The 15,978-nt window shown below is 64.8% G+C and overlaps 6 protein-coding genes across 6 annotated transcripts; 3 read left to right on the top strand and 3 right to left on the bottom strand.

Moving 5' to 3' along the window:
• Positions 1-425: 425 nt before the first annotated feature.
• On the top strand, positions 426-2,326 carry JCM10292_006238 (uncharacterized protein; the record flags this gene model as incomplete). The annotated part of the gene is made up of 6 exons (XM_076649779.1): positions 426-564; positions 628-988; positions 1,047-1,455; positions 1,516-2,013; positions 2,077-2,193; positions 2,258-2,326. The coding sequence occupies 6 exons, from the start codon at positions 426-428 to the stop codon at positions 2,324-2,326; spliced, it is 1,593 nt and encodes a 530-aa protein (XP_076504594.1).
• Positions 2,327-2,760: 434 nt separating this feature from the next.
• Positions 2,761-5,815, bottom strand: JCM10292_006237 (uncharacterized protein; the record flags this gene model as incomplete). Its single annotated transcript, XM_076649778.1, has 9 exons — positions 2,761-2,972; positions 3,041-3,422; positions 3,484-3,550; positions 3,605-3,688; positions 3,754-3,936; positions 3,996-4,393; positions 4,450-4,525; positions 4,583-4,714; positions 4,776-5,815. 9 exons carry the CDS (start codon positions 5,813-5,815, stop codon positions 2,761-2,763), a joined length of 2,574 nt encoding a protein of 857 aa, XP_076504593.1.
• A 197-nt stretch (positions 5,816-6,012) lies between these two features.
• JCM10292_006236 (uncharacterized protein) lies at positions 6,013-6,430 on the bottom strand (the record flags this gene model as incomplete). The annotated part of the gene is made up of 2 exons (XM_076649777.1): positions 6,013-6,059; positions 6,115-6,430. The coding sequence occupies 2 exons, from the start codon at positions 6,428-6,430 to the stop codon at positions 6,013-6,015; spliced, it is 363 nt and encodes a 120-aa protein (XP_076504592.1).
• Positions 6,431-6,979: 549 nt separating this feature from the next.
• On the top strand, positions 6,980-8,878 carry JCM10292_006235 (uncharacterized protein; the record flags this gene model as incomplete). Its single annotated transcript, XM_076649776.1, has 3 exons — positions 6,980-7,042; positions 7,111-7,141; positions 7,248-8,878. 3 exons carry the CDS (start codon positions 6,980-6,982, stop codon positions 8,876-8,878), a joined length of 1,725 nt encoding a protein of 574 aa, XP_076504591.1.
• A 799-nt stretch (positions 8,879-9,677) lies between these two features.
• JCM10292_006234 (WD40 repeat domain-containing protein) lies at positions 9,678-11,371 on the bottom strand (the record flags this gene model as incomplete). The annotated part of the gene is made up of 4 exons (XM_076649775.1): positions 9,678-10,155; positions 10,215-10,612; positions 10,670-10,904; positions 10,965-11,371. 4 exons carry the CDS (start codon positions 11,369-11,371, stop codon positions 9,678-9,680), a joined length of 1,518 nt encoding a protein of 505 aa, XP_076504590.1.
• Positions 11,372-11,662: 291 nt separating this feature from the next.
• On the top strand, positions 11,663-15,529 carry UTP14 (Utp14p; the record flags this gene model as incomplete). Its single annotated transcript, XM_076649774.1, has 7 exons — positions 11,663-12,653; positions 12,712-13,106; positions 13,188-14,075; positions 14,137-14,769; positions 14,833-14,907; positions 14,964-15,206; positions 15,449-15,529. 7 exons carry the CDS (start codon positions 11,663-11,665, stop codon positions 15,527-15,529), a joined length of 3,306 nt encoding a protein of 1,101 aa, XP_076504589.1.
• Between the last annotated feature and the right edge of the window lie 449 nt (positions 15,530-15,978).

The raw sequence follows: 15,978 nt of genomic DNA, 5'->3' as shown, positions 1-15,978 counted from the left end.
GACGAGCGTGCGGGTGAGGAGCGGGATCACCTGCACCAAAGTTCCGGCGAGCCCAGAATGGGTCGACCCGCAACTTTCGAACGAGCGAGTCTGCAGGGCGTCTCGAAGTACTCTAGACCGAGTCAACAGACTCGGACTCGCTGCTCGCGCCCATCTGCACGCTGAGACCGTGCGCCGCCTCTTCATCGTCGGTCATTTTTCCTGGCATCTTGTGCAGCTGAAGGCATTGAGGATGAATGCTCTGCTACGTGGCTGCACACGGTGAAGCCAGAGGAATCGTACGCTCGCACCTCGACTGCGACATACGATCCCGCCCGGGACAGACGCACGCGTCGGCTTGCCATGTGGTGACTCTTCCTCAGGCTCTCCTCTCTGCTCGGCACCTGCTAGATTCCGTGCTTCTGCTGTGAGCTCTCTCGACGACCATGGACACCTCTTCGAGCCTTCCCAATGCGCTCGACTTGTCGGGCCACCTCTCGTACGTATCGCGGAACCGGTTCGCCTCTCCTCTCAAGGACATCTTCAAGTACATGGGCACGCCAGGCATGATCTCGCTCGCTGGCGGTACGCGCAGATTCTCTCCAGCGTCATCACTGCAGGGTCTTTCGTTGAGATACTGGCTTGCAGGTCTCCCACACCCATCGCTCTTTCCCTTCGTCGAAGCCAACGTCTCCATCTACCCTCCTTCCGTCAACGTCCAGCACGGCGAGGTGCCCCCGACTTCCGACCTCTTGACGCTTTCGATTCCGAAAGTCGCGCCGAAGCGCGGCGAGCTCGACCTCTCGTCCGTCCTGCAGTATGGCGACTGCAGCGGCCTTCCTGAGCTGCGCACGTTCCTGCACAAGTTCACGCAGGACGTCTACCAGCCTGCGTACGGGAACTGGGAAATTCAGCTCAACGAGGGCAACACGGCGAGTTGGACCAAGGTTGTGCGGCTGCTGTGCGACCCGGGCGAGCACATCTTGCTCGAAGAGTTTACCTTTCCGAGGTGCGCCGTCATGGCTGCGAGTCGATCGTTCGTACCCTAGCTCAAGCCAGTCTCGCAGTGCCATGGGCCCCTGGGTGCCGCAAGACTGCAAGGGCGTCCCGGTCAAGATGGATGGGCGAGGCCTGCGGGCTGATGACCTCGAGCATGTCCTCTCTACGTGGGAGTTGACGCACCCCGGCATCAAACGGCCACACGTCCTCTACACCATCCCTTGCGCTCAGAACCCGACTGGTTCGACAATGGACGCCGAGCGCAAGCAGGACGTCTACCGCATCTGCCAGCAGTTCGACGTCGTCATTGTCGAAGACAGCCCTTACGAGGCGCTGCAGTTCCGGCCATTCGAGATCACGCCTGAGCCTGCCGCGCCTGTCGAGCAGAATGGCGAGGAGTTCAGGCAGGCGCTCGTTCCGTCGTTCCTCAGGTTCGACACGGACGGTCGTGTGATCCGCCTCGAGTCTTTCTCCAAGGTACACTCACTCTCCCTGTTTCCCCGCGTGTCTCACTGATTTCTCAACGTTGCTCTGCAGACGCTCGCGCCGGGCAGCCGACTCGGCTATTTCGTCGCCAATCCGCTCTTCACCGAGCGCCTTCTGCGCGGTACCGAGGTCGAGTCGCAGACGCCCAGCGGGTGGAGCCAAAGCATCGTCTCGCGCATGCTCCACACCTGGGGCCAAGACGGCTACCTCGAGTGGCTGTCCCGCCTGCGCGACGCGTACGAGCTGCGGCGCAACATCATGTGCGCAGCGCTCGCCAAGCGCTATGTTGCTCTTCCTGCCGAGAAGTACGCCGCGGCGGTCCCCGGCTGCGAGGGCGTTGCGCTCTACCCGCTCGGGACGGACCCTGCGTCCATCAAGCCCGACCAGCTTCCCGTCGCTTCGTTCGTTCCTCCGGCGGGCGGTATGTTCCTCTGGATCAAATACTACGTGTCGGCCGCACCGGGCTTCAAGAAGCTGCTCGAGGCGGGAAACGCGGACCCGGAGGCAACTTTCATGCACGACATGTGGACTGCGCTGGCGGAGAACCTGGTGCGTTCCGCTTCTCCCGCCCGCGCCCTTGAATCACCATTGATCGCTCGCACTTGCGGACAGGTACTCCTGACGCCTGGGTCTTACTATGTGCCTTTCTCGGGCAAGGACAAGGTCACCACGACGGAGCGTGACGCGGAGCGCGGCATCGGGTTCTTCCGCTTTGCCTTCTCGTATGGCGTGCGTTGCTTTTGCCTCTTTCACCCTGCCGCTACGCAGGCTCATGCATCACGTCACCTCACAGGACCGCGACGAGATGGAGGAAGGCATTCGTCGGGTCGAAGAGGTCACGAAGAGGCTGTGGCAGTATTGAGAGAACGTAAAGCCGGGGCATCTTATAGACAGGGAATGCAGCACGGAGTTACGATGCGTCGAAGTTCCAAACCGTGAGCACCGACTGAGCGCAGCGTCGGACAGGACGACGGGTTTGTGGACGTGATACATTCGCAGGAACGCGGTGGGGAAGAAAATACAACGATGCTAAGTAGACGAGGGGAGGAGAGGAAGAACTGTATATCGAGCTTCTTGTGCTCGTGCTGGGGAGAAAAGAGGACACAACGAGGAATGCGGGAACGGAGTGCAATGAAGGTGCTCGGGCTGAACGAGGCGTGAATATGAACGCGGATTAACTGAAGAAGGCACGCGTGCAGCAGCAAAGGGCGGGAGTGCGGTGGGGGAGGAAGAGAAGGAGGTTGCGAAGAGAGAAGAGCGTCCATGAGCAGAAGGGGCTGATACCGACCGCGCCGTCTACCGCTCGTCCTCCCAGCCGTCGTCGTCAGGGTTAGCAGCGGCCTTACTGCTCTTGCGCGAGCCGTGCGACCCGCTCGACTTGGAGGATCGTCGCGACGCGTCTTGCGCGCCGTTCGTCTCGTCGTCATCGTCATCGACCCGCAAGCGGCTGAACGAGCCCGCTGCGTTGTGGATCATCGACTCGTTCTCGCCCGAGAAGGTAAAGCCGCCTGCATGTACACAGTTCCAAGTCAGGTGAGTACACATGCAAGCAGCGAAGCAGATGGCGTGAACGTACGGAAGTTCTCCTGCACCGAGTTGGTGAGCGGCTGCACCGGTGGGCGGCTCGAGCGCTGCTGCCGGATCTCGAGCGGGACCGCGCCGCCCTCCTTGGCGCTCTCGCGCTTGCCCATCTCGTGCGCGCGCTCGATCCAGTCGGCCGATGGGTCCTCGTCGTCCCACTCGACGTCGTGTGGCGCCTCGTCAAAGAGGTTGGCCTCGGTAAATTCGGGGTCAAAGTTGGCGACCGACTCGTCCGAGTCAACGTACGGCTTGAACGGCGGCGGGACGGCGCGCTTGGCGAGGAGGTCCCAGTCGATCGAGGAGAAGAAGGGGTGCTCTTTGAGCTCTGCGGCGTCGCGCTGCGCGCCGAGGCGGTGCTTTGGGTTGCGGTTGAGGAGCTGCGGAAAGATCGGTCAGCCTTTTGCCGTGTGAAGAATCAGGTCACGAAAGCCGACGCACGCCCTTGACAAACTGCTTGCCGTCCTCGCCAATGACCCCTCGCGGGAACTTGACCTTGCCGAAGCAACTGCACGATCGATCGTCAGGGAGGGGGTAGAAAGGCCAGTGGCGGGAAACGTACATAAGCTTGTACATCTGCTGCGTGTCCTCTGCGTAGAACGGACTCCATCCGCAGCACATCTCGAAGAGCAGCACACCGAGTGACCTGGACAAAGCGTACGAGTCGGCCTAGTGTTACTCGGATCAGACAGAAGCATAGGCGAGACGCACCAGAAGTCGACGATCTTGCTGTAGCCGTTGTCGTCGAGCAGTACCTCGGGTGCAAGATATTCGGTCGTGCCGCAGAAGGTGTTGGTCAGGGCGTCGGAGGGAAGGTCGGGCTTGGAGAGGCCAAAGTCGCACAAGACGATGTGGCCAGTCGCATCGAGGAGAATGTTTTCGGGTTTGAGGTCACTGCAAAGCGGACAAGAGCGTGAGCATGTCGCGCGATGGCGGAGCTGTACGGGGCGCACCGGTAGACAATATCAAACTTGTGCAGGTGCTCGAAAGCGAGGACGATCTCGGCGGTGTAGAAGCGCGCGCGGTCCTCGGTGAAGCGCCCCTCCTTCTGCAGGTGGTGGAAGAGCTCGCCTCCGCTCTTGTAGTCCATGACAAGGTACAGGTCGGTCTCGGTCTGAAACGAGAACTTGAGGCCGAGGAGGAAGGGCGAGTCGGACGAGCGCTGGAGAATCTTGCGCTCGCCAATCGTGTGCGCCACCTCCTTCTTGGCGACGATCTCGCGCTTCGAGAGAACCTTCATCGCGTAAATGCGCCTCGTGTCCTTCTTGCGGACCTGGAACACACGCCCAAACGTGCCCTTGCCGATCATCCGCAGGAAGTCAAAATCGTTTGGATGCAGACCCTTCTTCGTCTGGAGACGCAGACCGTCAGCAATGTCCCTGTGCTCACGAAAAGCGTAGAACGCACGTCGGCCTTTTCGTAGCGGATCTGCACGCGGATATCGCCCGTCACCTCGTGGTCTTCTCCTGGTCGTGCCGCAAGCCTGCAGGGTGAAAGTCATCAGCTCGGGGACACTCGTATATGCAGCCGAGTTACGCACGGGAACCACTGGTCGGCCGTGTAGTTGTTGACGAGTTTCGGGCGGATCTCGCAAAAGCCGAGGAAGCACTCCTCCTCGATCGAGCGGTCGTAGATCGCCAGCTGCAGCACACTCTTTTCGTTCATCACGTCGCTGCAGCACGACACGGTCAGCACTGAGGCAGCGAAATGAGGCGGTGAGAGGGGAGACGCACAAAGCCGCCTCGTGCTTCCACGTCGGGTTGTGCGCCATCTGCGCGTCCTCCTCGTATCCAGGCATGACATTGAGGATCCCGCTCTGCGGCTCCTGCGGCGCGCCCGTCGGCGTTGTCGGGTCGTCGTTCGGGCTCCACACGGACGTGTTGACGGGCGACAGCGTCGGGCGCTGCGGCTTGCCGTCGTCTGCCGCGGTCCCCGCCGCCGCGACGCCGTTGCGGTACGAGTCGAGCGAGCGCGAGAGCGCGCTCGACGGCGACGTGCCCGCGCCGGCCGAGCCGGGCCGCACGGGCGACGGCGGGATGTTCAGGTTGTCAACGTCGACGGCGCGGTGCTCCGGGTTGGGCGCACCGCCGGGCGTTGCGGGCAGCGCGCCGGGCGTCAGGCCCTCGGGCTTGCCCTCCTCGGCGAGCGCGACGAGCTGCGGCGGCTTGGGCTTGGCGATGCCGACGGCCTCTTCACCCTCCTCGTGGATCGGCTCGCGCGAGACAAACTCGTTCTGGTCAAAGGTGACGACCACGTAGGGCTTGGACGCGGCCGAGGGAGGCGAGAGGTGCCGTGCAGAGATGAGCTTGACGACAAGCTTGCCCCGCGGGCCTGACTGTGACGTCTGGCGTCGCTGCAGGGCGCCGGGCTGCGTCTTGAAGGAGAAATCGGGTTCGGTACGGGAGATGGCTGTCGATACGGAAGTGCGAGAGGGGGAGGAATGGCGAGGAGGTGGGGAGCGGGATTTGGAGCGCGGTGTCGGGGAGGGCGACGACGTGCGCGACGAAGCCAGTGCCGAGCGGCGTTCGTCGTCGTCGGATGCAGCGTAAGAGATGAAGGACGACCAGGAATAGCGGCGAGTGTCGGTGTCGGTGTCGTCGTCGGTGGGGGTGGAGCCATCCGCAGCAGCAGGAGACGCGGGAGCAGACGAGGGTGGGAGGCCCGAGGGATGCCCAGGGGTGTTCGGGGTCGGGTCGGACGATTGCAATGCGGCACGGCGAGTGCGGCGAGTGGTCGTGGTGCGCGCAGAGGATGCCGCGTCGACGTCGGGCATTTGGTGGGGTGATTGAAAAGGCGGGGAAGCAAGGGAGGGAATGACGGGCGGGCGAGGCGGGAGGGCGAGCGAGAGACGGCGGGCCAAGGGAGGGCGGCGCGGCGCGGGTCAGGGCGGAGGAAGGGCGTCGAAGAGGAGGCACGGGCGCAGCAGACAGGAGACGGCGGCGGGGCGGGGCGAGGGGAAAGCGAGATGCGTCAGTTGGCGGTGCAGCGCGAGCGCGACACGGACGCGTCCGCAGCTCCTGCCGGGCGGACGCGCCCCTTGCCTCGTCGAGCGCACTCGAGGGAAGCACGCACCGGTCGTCGCCTGCGCCCGCGAGCCGCCGGGCGTGGGAGGGATGCTCGCGCCTGGCGTGGTCGGCTCGCCCTGGTACGAGTGGGACGCGCGGAGCGAGGGCGTCTGGCTGCCGCTCGGGGTCGCTCCGGCGCTGCCCGAGCCGCTCGAGCTGCCCTGCTCGCGCTGCGAGGCTGCGCCGGCCGGCGAGGGCTGCGCGGTGGATCCCTTCCTCGCGGGCGAGAGAAAGTCAAACGGGTTGCGCTGGTCCGAGGCCTTGGGCGTGGTCTGGTCGGGGGCACTGCCGCCCCCGCCAAAGAACTTGAGCACGCCCGCCATGGGCAGGGAGCAGCGGGCGGGCGAGGGGAGCGGAGGTGCGTAACCTCGGGCGTGGGTCAAGGGGCGCTCGGCGCACGGGGACGAGGGGCGGGCCCGCGGTGCTGGTGGCGCTTACTCGACTGCTCGGAGCACGTGTGCTGCTCTCTGCGCAAGTCTGGGCGAGTGGGCGAGCGGTGCGGAGTGGACGACGTTCGCGCTCTCGCCGACCCGCGCCCGTAAAAGGCCGACCACCCAGTCTCTCGCCGGCTTGGGCCCTCGTAGCGTCCTTGCAGTGCCCGCAAGCTTGTCACTCGAAGGACTCGGCCCTCGCAGAAAAAGACAGGAGAGCAGTCAAGTCGATCGTCCGAGACATCCTGTGCGGCACTCTCGCCAGGACGCGTCGTAGCAAGCCAGAGCGCGTTGTACGCACCTGGCAGTCTTTGCAAGTCATCGCACAGGCTTCCCGCGTGGTGCGACGGTACTTGTCGTGTTGCACGCGGTTGACCTCTTCCCTCCCCGCTTTGACCTCTCCGTTGCATCGCCTCGCACCGTGCTCGAGCGCGACGACTGATGGGCGCGTATCGCCATCCGTACGGCTTCGAAGGGGAGCAAGAGCTCCCGCCAGCGGACGAGGTGCGCTCGTGTTCGCCTTCGGTTCGTTGACGGAGACTGACTTCGCTTTGACGCCGGCGACCATGCAGCTGCTGAGCCGGCTGACGACGCGTCTGCAGTGTGAGCTGCTCTTATGCTGGCCCTACGGCTTGCACGCACTCTCCCGGGCCTCGCCAAGCTGACCTTGTCGCCTCCCCACTTGGTCCGCTCGTCGCTCTCTCCGCAGACGCACACTTCAAGGTCGTCCACTCGTGCCTCAGCCACACTTTGACCGAACTCGAGAACCTCTACCTCCGGCCCTTCGGGGTCCAGGCGGCCGCCCGTCGCGAAGCAAAGAGGGACGACCCGCAACGACGGCTTTGGCGCTACGAGGCGGTGCGCGCCGATGACGAGCGGGCGCGGCGCGCAGCTCGCGGCGGACTTGTCGACCCGCTCTCGGACGCCCAGTCTGAAGCGGCGCGCATGAGTGCCAAGAAGCGCGGGAAACGGCGCGCCGTCGAGGTGCAGGCGGGCGAGCGGCCGCAACGTCCGGCACACCCACGTCCGCGCGTATTTAAGAGCGGCAACAGGATCGCGCAGGATTTTGGCGACGGGGCTGGGGACGATGCAGGAGAGTCAGAGGATGAGGATATTCCGGCGATGCAGGCGCCCGAAGTCGATGCGGGCGTAAACGGCGGCGCGTCGACCAGCGCGTCGAGCTCTTTCGTCGAAGCCGAGGCATGGACATACCCCAGCACGTCAACCAGCCTGGCGTTGCCCCACCCGGACGACTTGTCGAGCCTGCGGCGCACGACTTCCGAGCTCCTGTCGCCGCAGCAGTCATACTCGATCCCCTCTGCTTCCTCCAGCCATTCGAGACCTCGCACCACCTCTCCTCGCCGCCGCAAGATGGTTTCGTATGCGCCTCTTGACGAGCACGCCGTCAGTCTCGATGACGGCCCGTCTCCCTACACCTCCCGCTCGACCGCCGCCTTCTCGAACACAACCCTCGCTCCCGCCTCTTCCTCGTCCGCCCTTCGGCCATACTTCACGAGCGCCTCTTCGCTCCTCGGGCAAGCCTCCAGCTCGGCAAAATACGCAAACTCGGCGTACCCCTCGACCGCGACCGCTTCCTCATTGCACCACCTCTTTGCCCCTCCCGCGCCCGGTCCGAACCCGTCGTCTGCCTCCTCCGCCGGTCTGAGCACCTCGCAGTCGTCCACCCGCACCGCGGCGAGCACAACCGCACCGTCGTCGAGCAGCGGCGGCGGCGGCCTGCTGCTAGGCTCGCAAGCATCCTTCTCCGCCCTCCCGCCGCCCCCGCCGCTCCCCTTCGACGCGCCTTTGAGTTCGTTTCCCCGCGTGGCCGAGTGGGCCGCGCCGTCCTCGTCTGCGTCTGCGGGGGCGGGGAGGGTCCCGTTCGGGTCGAGTTCGAGCCCGGATCAGGCGCGGAAGACGGGCGCGCGCGGGGAGGGCGTGGACGGGCGCAGAGGGGTCAAGCGCGTGCGGGAGAAGCTGGAGGAAGCAGAGGTACAGCGCGGGCATGAGGGTGCGGACGCGCCTGGCGAGCTGTACGACGAGGACGACGAGTACGACGAGGACGACGAGGACATGCGGATGCGCTATCCGCCGCTCAGCCAGGATACCGTCGTCGACTCGCAGTCGCAGTCGCAGTCGCAGTCGCAGTCGCAGTCGCAGTCGCAGTCGCAGCTGCCTGCGCTGTCACAGTCGCAGGACGCCGACAATTCGCAATCGAGCCTGGTGGACGCTCCGGGCGAGGAAGAGCCAGAGGACCTGGGGTCGCCGCCACTGCTCCCGCCACCGCTGTCAGGGGCCGCGGACGAGACGTGCGACGACTCGCAGGACTCGATGAGATGAAGCAGGTTGCGGGCATTGTAGCTCGCGAATGCATCGCGCGTATTTGGTCCTGCGATTTCGTGCCTCGAGCGCGATTCTGCCCGAGAGTGCTCCAGCCTGCGTAAGCTTCTGACCCTACGCAACGTCCGTTCGTTGCTTCTGTCCTGTCCCCCCGCTTCCTCCCGCTGAGGGATGCGGTACGGCAAGGCTGCAGACGGACGCATCAGACCTCGGAAGCTCCTCGTCGCGATGACATCTGTGCCGTCGCGAAGCAAGCCCGTCTCTGCATAGGCCAGTGCGCCTCTGAGCGGCCAGCGACTCCAAGCGCTCGACCTCGTGTCACTTTGAAATGCAGGCGCGAGAAAAGCCGCCGTTTCGCCTGCCGCCCGGAAGATGCCAAGCGCCTGCATTGCGGCTTCAAACAAAATGAGCAGATCTGCCCTGTCGTCGCCGTGCGTAAGCTGTCGAGAGGCGGGAGAGCTTGTGAGCAAGCGGAAGAGAGGCGAGGCGGAAGCGAAACGGTCACGGCATTGGCGGCGGGAACCAGCCGAGCGCAGCATTCACTCGTCCGCGCTGACACATGGGGGATGCAAGCGGTGCCCAAAAGAGCGTTCGTAAGAGGAGACGCAAATGAGGCGAGCGGCGAAGAAGGGGACGACCTCGAGGGACGTAGAAGGGAACGACCTCGAGCGAGGGGTGCCTCGATATGCCATTTTTGAGGGCAAGCAAAGCTTCTCGCAAGCCCGTTGCAGCGCCTGGCAGACTGACCGTGCACACGAGCGCATCTCCATGGAACGACCTTCTCAACTCGCCAACGAGGCTACACAGCGCCCCCCCCAAGCACCTTGACCGTCTTGTCGAACCCGCAGCTGACAATCCTCCACGGCGTCCTCCTCCCCTGCGCGTCCTCGTCCCCGCCCAGCACCTCGACGTCGCGAATGACCGAGCTCCCCTTGTCCTTCTCGCGCCGGAGCCGCGCGCGCTCGCTCCGCAGCTGCGCGTCCAGCGCCGCCTCGTCTTCGTCCGGCGGTGCTGCGGCACCGTGTGCGCCCGCGAGGAGGCGTACGTGCCCGCGCAGGTCGACGAGGCGCACGGCGCCGTCCTCCGAGTTGACGGCGACGGCGGAACCCGAAGGGAGCCAGGCATGCCGTGGAGCGAAGTAGTCGGACTGCGAAGCGGTCGTATGCAGCGTGAGGAGGCGAGTTGGCGAGTGGAACGGGTAGAGGAGGATGCGTGCAGAGGGCGTGTTGGTCTGAAGGGAGAGGAGCGGGAGGGTCGGGTGTAGCGTGATGAACAGGCTGTACCCGTGCAGACCGGTAAGATGCAGTCGCTGATTCGGTGCAGAACGGCGACGCACACTGAGAACGAGACAAAGCTGTCGCCATTCTCGTTCATGTTGATCGTCTGCTCCTCCCACACCGCCGCATCACCCGCTTCCGCCGCCGCTGAATCTGCCGGTGCGCGCAGATAATGGAGCAGATGGTCCTCCCGTGCACTCCAGACGAGCCACTGGCTGTCCGGCAGCCAGACGGCGGCCTCAGGGTTGGTCCGCGCAGTCACCGTGTGCGCCTTGATGAGCGTGACATCGGGACAGACGGCAAGCGGGTCGGGCTCTTCGTCATCGAGTGCGGTAGGAGCTTCGGACGAGGAGGGGGAGGAGTCGGAGAAGTCGAAGCGGTAGATGTGAATGTGCTTGTCGTAGCCGATCGTTGCAAGGTACCGGCCGTCCGGGGACCAGGCGGTGCGAACAATGTACTATGGAGCAACTCGTCAGCTCGACTAGTTCGGAAGAGCGAGAGAGGGCAAGCGCACCTTGGTGTGGTCTTTGAGCTGCGCCTTGACCTCGCGCGTGACGAGATCGAGCACGACCAAGCTGCCCTCCATCGTCGAACACACGACGAAGCGCGCAAAATTGGATGAAGGATGTTGCGCAACTGATAGGGACGGCGAAGGGAGGGTGTGCGTCTCGAGGAGTTCGAACCAGGACGACGACCAGATCTTGAGTGTGCGGTCGACGGCGGTGGTAAAGATGCAGGGGGTGTCGTAGCTGTACGTTGGCCGAGATATCAGCTTCTGCATAGAGACGAGGCTCGCACAGGCAGCCTACGAGCGATATCGCGACTCTTGCGTGTCCCATTCGCGACGCGGGAGGGTGCCGCGGGTGACAGTGAGGATATTGGTAGCGTCGCGCACGCCTGTCTGAACTTTGCCCTTCGGCACCTCTTGCTCGGCAAGCTCGCACTGGTCGAGGTGGTCGCGAAGGGTCTCAAGCGGGTCATTCATCTTGAGGCGAGCCAGGCGGGACGCGACCCAATCGTCGACGACGTCCTGCAAGTCGTGCCCTGCGTCTTGCCCTGCCGCATTGGCGCGATCGAGGAAGTTTGGGAGGCGCGGGTGGGTCTTCGTTGCGTCTGCGAGGAACGAGTCGAGGGTCGCGGTGTAGCCGTGTGAGCGGAGGAAGCGGGCGACGAGACGGTGCGCCTCGACGGATGAATCGAGCTGCTGTCGGTCCATCTTGAACTGTGCGCTGTAGACCTCTCCCTGCTATGCGGGTTGAGCAGCGAGAGTGGGGGAGATCGAGTTGATGAGACGACGAGGCGGTGCAAGCCGACGCTCCCGGCGACGATTCGCAGGAGAAGTGAGAACTGGCTGAGATGTAGTCTCATGTACTACTGCGTGGTCCTGTCAGACTCCCGGCTCAGCCGGTGGCGAGGTTGCAGCGAGACACCGTTCATCTTCCGGTCGAGCTCGACTTCACGCTGGCAGCTCTCTCGCTTTCGACACGCTGCGCTCAGTCTTGCCGAGATGCCGCGCCAGGGCCGACAGCCCAAGCAGCTCCAGCAGAGCGCTCGCACCGGCGCACCCAAGCGCAAAGTCGCCGCGTCCGCACCCCGCTCCTCCGCTTCCAAGGCCGGCAACAGGGCCTCTGCCGCCACCGCAGACCCAGACGCCGCCCTCGACGTCTACACCCACTCGTCTCGCGTCAAGCGCCCGCGTGGAGACGTCGACCCAGCCGCGCGCACCAAGCGCGGAGGAAAGGCAAAGGCGAGGGGCGGTGCTGCCACTTCCTCCGTTGCTGCAAAGGGCAAGGGCAAGGGCCGCGCTGCGCCATCGCACGATGACGACGACGAGGAGCTCGATGGAGACGACGGCGAGGACGAGGATCTGAGCGACGACGACGACGAGGACGAGTCGGGCGGGTTCCGCGTGCGCGGCAACGAGGTCGTCGAGTTTACGGGGCGAAAGCCCGCCGGCTTCAAGCTTGGGATGGACTCGGACGTCGAGGAGGGCGGCTTTGTCGGGTCGAACGACGAGGACGAGGAGATCGACTCGGATTTCGCCGACGAGAGCGAGGACGACTTGCCCCGCCGCAGGGGCGCAAAGGCCGGTCCTTCGTCCGCCAAGGGCAAGGGCAAGGCGCTCGAAGTCGATCTTGATGAAGACGAGATTGATTGGGACGACGAGGAGGGCGAGGGATGGATGGACCTCGCAGACGTCCTTGACGCCGGCGGCTACCCTTCCGGTTCGGGCGCGGAGGCCGAATCGGACGAAGACGAGAAGGACGAAGACGAGCAGATGTCTTCCGACGAGGACGATGAGGACGACGACGAAGACGACAATGCGCTTGACAAGCTCGACTCGTTCGTCGAGGGTCTCGACTCGAAGAAGCGCAAGGCGCGCGATGGAGACGACGAGGACGGCGGCAAGAAGAAGAAGCGCGTTGTGCTCGCCGAGCGCACAGAGGCCTACCCGGAGGGGGAGTTTGTTGCGGTCGGGACGGACGGAACAGGCGATGGTGCGCTACGCCTTTCCCACGCTCACCCGCCTGACCTGCTGACCCTTCGAGTTGACAGGCAAACTCGAGCTCGACGACCTTCTGTCATCCTTCGCCGACTCGAAGAACCCGCGCCTCGCCGCCTTGCGCAAGTCGCTCAAGCCGCTCGCACCCTCCTCGTCGTCGTCCTCGTCCTCGGGCAAGGTGACAACGACCAACTCGCATCTGAAGGCGGCCGGTCCGCTCTCCGCTCCGCTGCCTGGCCGTCTGCAGGACAAGGTCGACCGTGAGGCGGCCTACGGCCAGACCAAGGAGGAGACGGACAAGTGGAACGAGACGGTGCGGCGCATGAAGGGCCAGAGCGGGCTCGGCGCCGAGGGCGCGCGGCACGAGCGTCTGACGCTCCCGCTCATGGGCGGCGAGGGCGACGCGAGGCGCGACCCGAATGCTCAGGAATGGGCGGCCAAGTTCCAGGTGCGTTCGGATATTCTCATTTAGCAAGCGCTTGATATCTTCCCAGAGCATTCGCTGATCGTGCTTGGTATTCGATTCTAGCCTACGAACGAGCTCGAGGCATCGATTCAGTCCCTCCTCACCGAGGCGCAGATGTCGCAGTCGGACTTGCAGAAGCAGGAGAAAGCGGCGCTCGCGACGCTTGACCCGGCCGACCTCGCCGCGCGCCAGGCCGAGCTGCGCCGGCAGCGCGACCTCATGTACCGCGCCGAGCGCAAGGCCAAGCGCGTCGCCAAGATCAAGAGTAAAGCGTACCGGCGCATCCACCGCAAGGCTAAGGAGCGCGCCGACGGCAGTGGTCCGCAGCTCACGCTTGAGGACCTCGAGGAGCTCGACCGCATCGACGGCGGGAACCGCGTCGAGGAGGAGCGCGCGCGGCTCGAGGTGCAGCGCGCGAAGGAGCGCGTCACGCTCAAGCACTCGGGCAAGGGCGGGCGCTGGGCCAAGAAGATTGATGGGCTCGAGGGCCTCGACGAGGAGCGCAATGCCGCCATCCGCGACATGGTCGCGCGCCGCGAGGAGCTGCGCAAAAAGATCACGGGCGCGGGCAGCGACGACGACGTCGACGAGTTTGCCTCGTCCGACGAGGGCGCGTCGGGTGACTCGGACGGTGAAGACGACGACGTCGACGCAGTTCGCCGCCGGGCTTTCGACGAGCTCGCCGCTCTCGATGCCAAGGAGGCCGCCATCAAGGCCAACGACCCGAAGCTCAAGGGCGTGCTTGGCATGAAGTTCATGCAGAACGCCATGGCCCGAGCGGACCGTCAGGTGCAGCAGGAGGCCGAAGAGCTGCGCCAGCGGCTCGCGCAGATGGACGAGCAGGGCGCCGCGAGTTACGACGATGGCGAGGCGCCACCGCTCGCCATGTCCGAGCAGGTGCAGGGCAACCTCGGGCGCATGGTCTTCGGCCCCACTGGTGCAACTGCGAAGGTCAGTCGTCCCAGTCTTGGTGAAGAGGCGGATTCGCAAGGCTTACCCGTTTGTCCTGCAGCTCGCCGCGCAGCCGGCTACCGCATCTTCTACCTCCGCTTCCGCCCCACCGACACTCTCTTCCGCCACCACCACTACCAAGCTCTCCGTTCCTATCTCTGTTGCGTCTCCCCTCACGCGCACCGCCCGCTCCCGCCCTTCTCTGTCGAACCCCGGAACCGCCTCAACTGATGCCGCCGAATCGAACCCCTGGCTCACGCTCGGCGCCGAGGAAGGTACCTCGGGTGCCCTCTCGCGCAAGAACAATAAGGCGTCGTTCGGCAAGGATCAGTCGGCGCTGGCCAAGTCGACGGCCAAGGCCGATCGTGCGCGCGCGAAGCAGGTTGACGCGCGCGAGGCCGAGCGCGATGATGCCCGGGTCGAGCTCGACCTCAGCACCGAGTCGAGCCTCGCTGGCGCAACTGTGGCGGACAAGAAGGGGAAGAAGGCGGCGGCCAACGGGCGCAATGCCGAGCGTGCGCAGGTCGGCGGTGCACTGGCGGTGCCCGCTGAAGGCGTGCATGGGGCCGAGGGCGCATCGAGCGACGACGAGCTGGATGAGGAGGAGATCAACGCGCAGCGCGGCAAGGGTCCTGCTGCGTTCCGTCAGCGCGAGCTCGTCAAGGAGGCTTTCGCCAACGACGACGTGGTTGCGGTGCGTGACATTCTTCTCATCGGATTTGGCGTTCAACCTTGCTCATGCTCTGTTGGCTTGCAGGAATTCGAGGAGGAGAAGCGCAGGGAGATTGAGCGCGATGCGCCGCGGGAAGAGGACAACACGCTCCCAGGCTGGGTGCGTCCCGCAGTTGACGTGATATGCGATAGCAGCGCTAACAACGCTTGCACCAGGGTGCGTGGTCGGGCAAGGGCGTCAAGAAGCAGAAGAACGCCAAGAAGTTCACGACCAAGATTGCCGGCGTCGAGGCGGGCCAGCGCAAGGACGCAGGGATGAACCACGTCATCATCAGCGAGAAGAAGGACAAGAGGGCAAGCAAGTACATGCTCAAGGACCTCCCATTCCCCTACACGTCGGCCGCTCAGCACGAGCAGAAGCTGCGGACGCCAATGGGGCCCGAGTGGTCGACGTCCACGGTGCGTTTCAAGTTGTTCTGCATCACTTCTGGACGCGAGGATGCCGGCGCTTTTGCGCGATGGCAAGCGAAGAAGGAGGTGGGGCGGCGATCTTGCGGCCGTTCCGCGGTGCAGTCATGGAGCAGACGTATCTGGAGCAGCATCGCGCATGCGCCGTATGGCCGAACCCTCGCTTTCAGCCGACGCCCTCGTTCCTGTATGTACCGTGACTGACGATCTTTTCTCGCCCGTTTCTTCTGCAGATCCTTCGCGACCAGACGATCCCTGCCGTCCTGGTCAAGCCCGGCGTCACGATTCGTCCGGTCGACCGCAAGATTGCGTAGTCTGGATTCGTTGCGAGCGACATGCAATATTTCGATTGTTGTTGGAGAAGCAACCGTCCTTCTCGCCAGCTTCTCGCCCTTTTTCCAATTGCCGTTCTTCTCGCTCAATCTCGCTTCGCTTTCCGGGCTTGTCTTCCCGGTTCGCGCGGGGGCCATTGTTCGATTTGTCGTCGTCCGACCCGCGCATGCAGTCTGAGCGCGGCTCAGGTCGCTGATCCTCGCTCCCGCCGGAGGGTGCCCACGCCGAAGTGTCCTGCCCCCCCCCCCCCCCCGGGGGGGGGGGGGGGGGGGGGCGGGGGGGGGGGGGCGGGGGGGGGGGGGGGGGGGGGGGGGGGGGGGGGCCCCGGGGGGGGGGGCACGCGGGTGCGCTGAGAGAGTGTGGTGCTGGAAAGGCGAGGGCGGCGGGCGGCTACCCTCGACGGGCGCGCAGACGCTGCGCAGGGCTAGCG

This window comes from Rhodotorula paludigena (assembly GCF_050403205.1).
Source record: "Rhodotorula paludigena JCM10292 DNA, Rt_paludigena_JCM10292v1_ctg28, whole genome shotgun sequence".
Classification (NCBI taxonomy): Eukaryota; Fungi; Basidiomycota; class Microbotryomycetes; order Sporidiobolales; family Sporidiobolaceae; genus Rhodotorula; species Rhodotorula paludigena.
The sequence above is the reverse complement of the archived record's forward strand: the minus strand, read 5'-3'. Positions and strand labels throughout refer to the sequence as shown.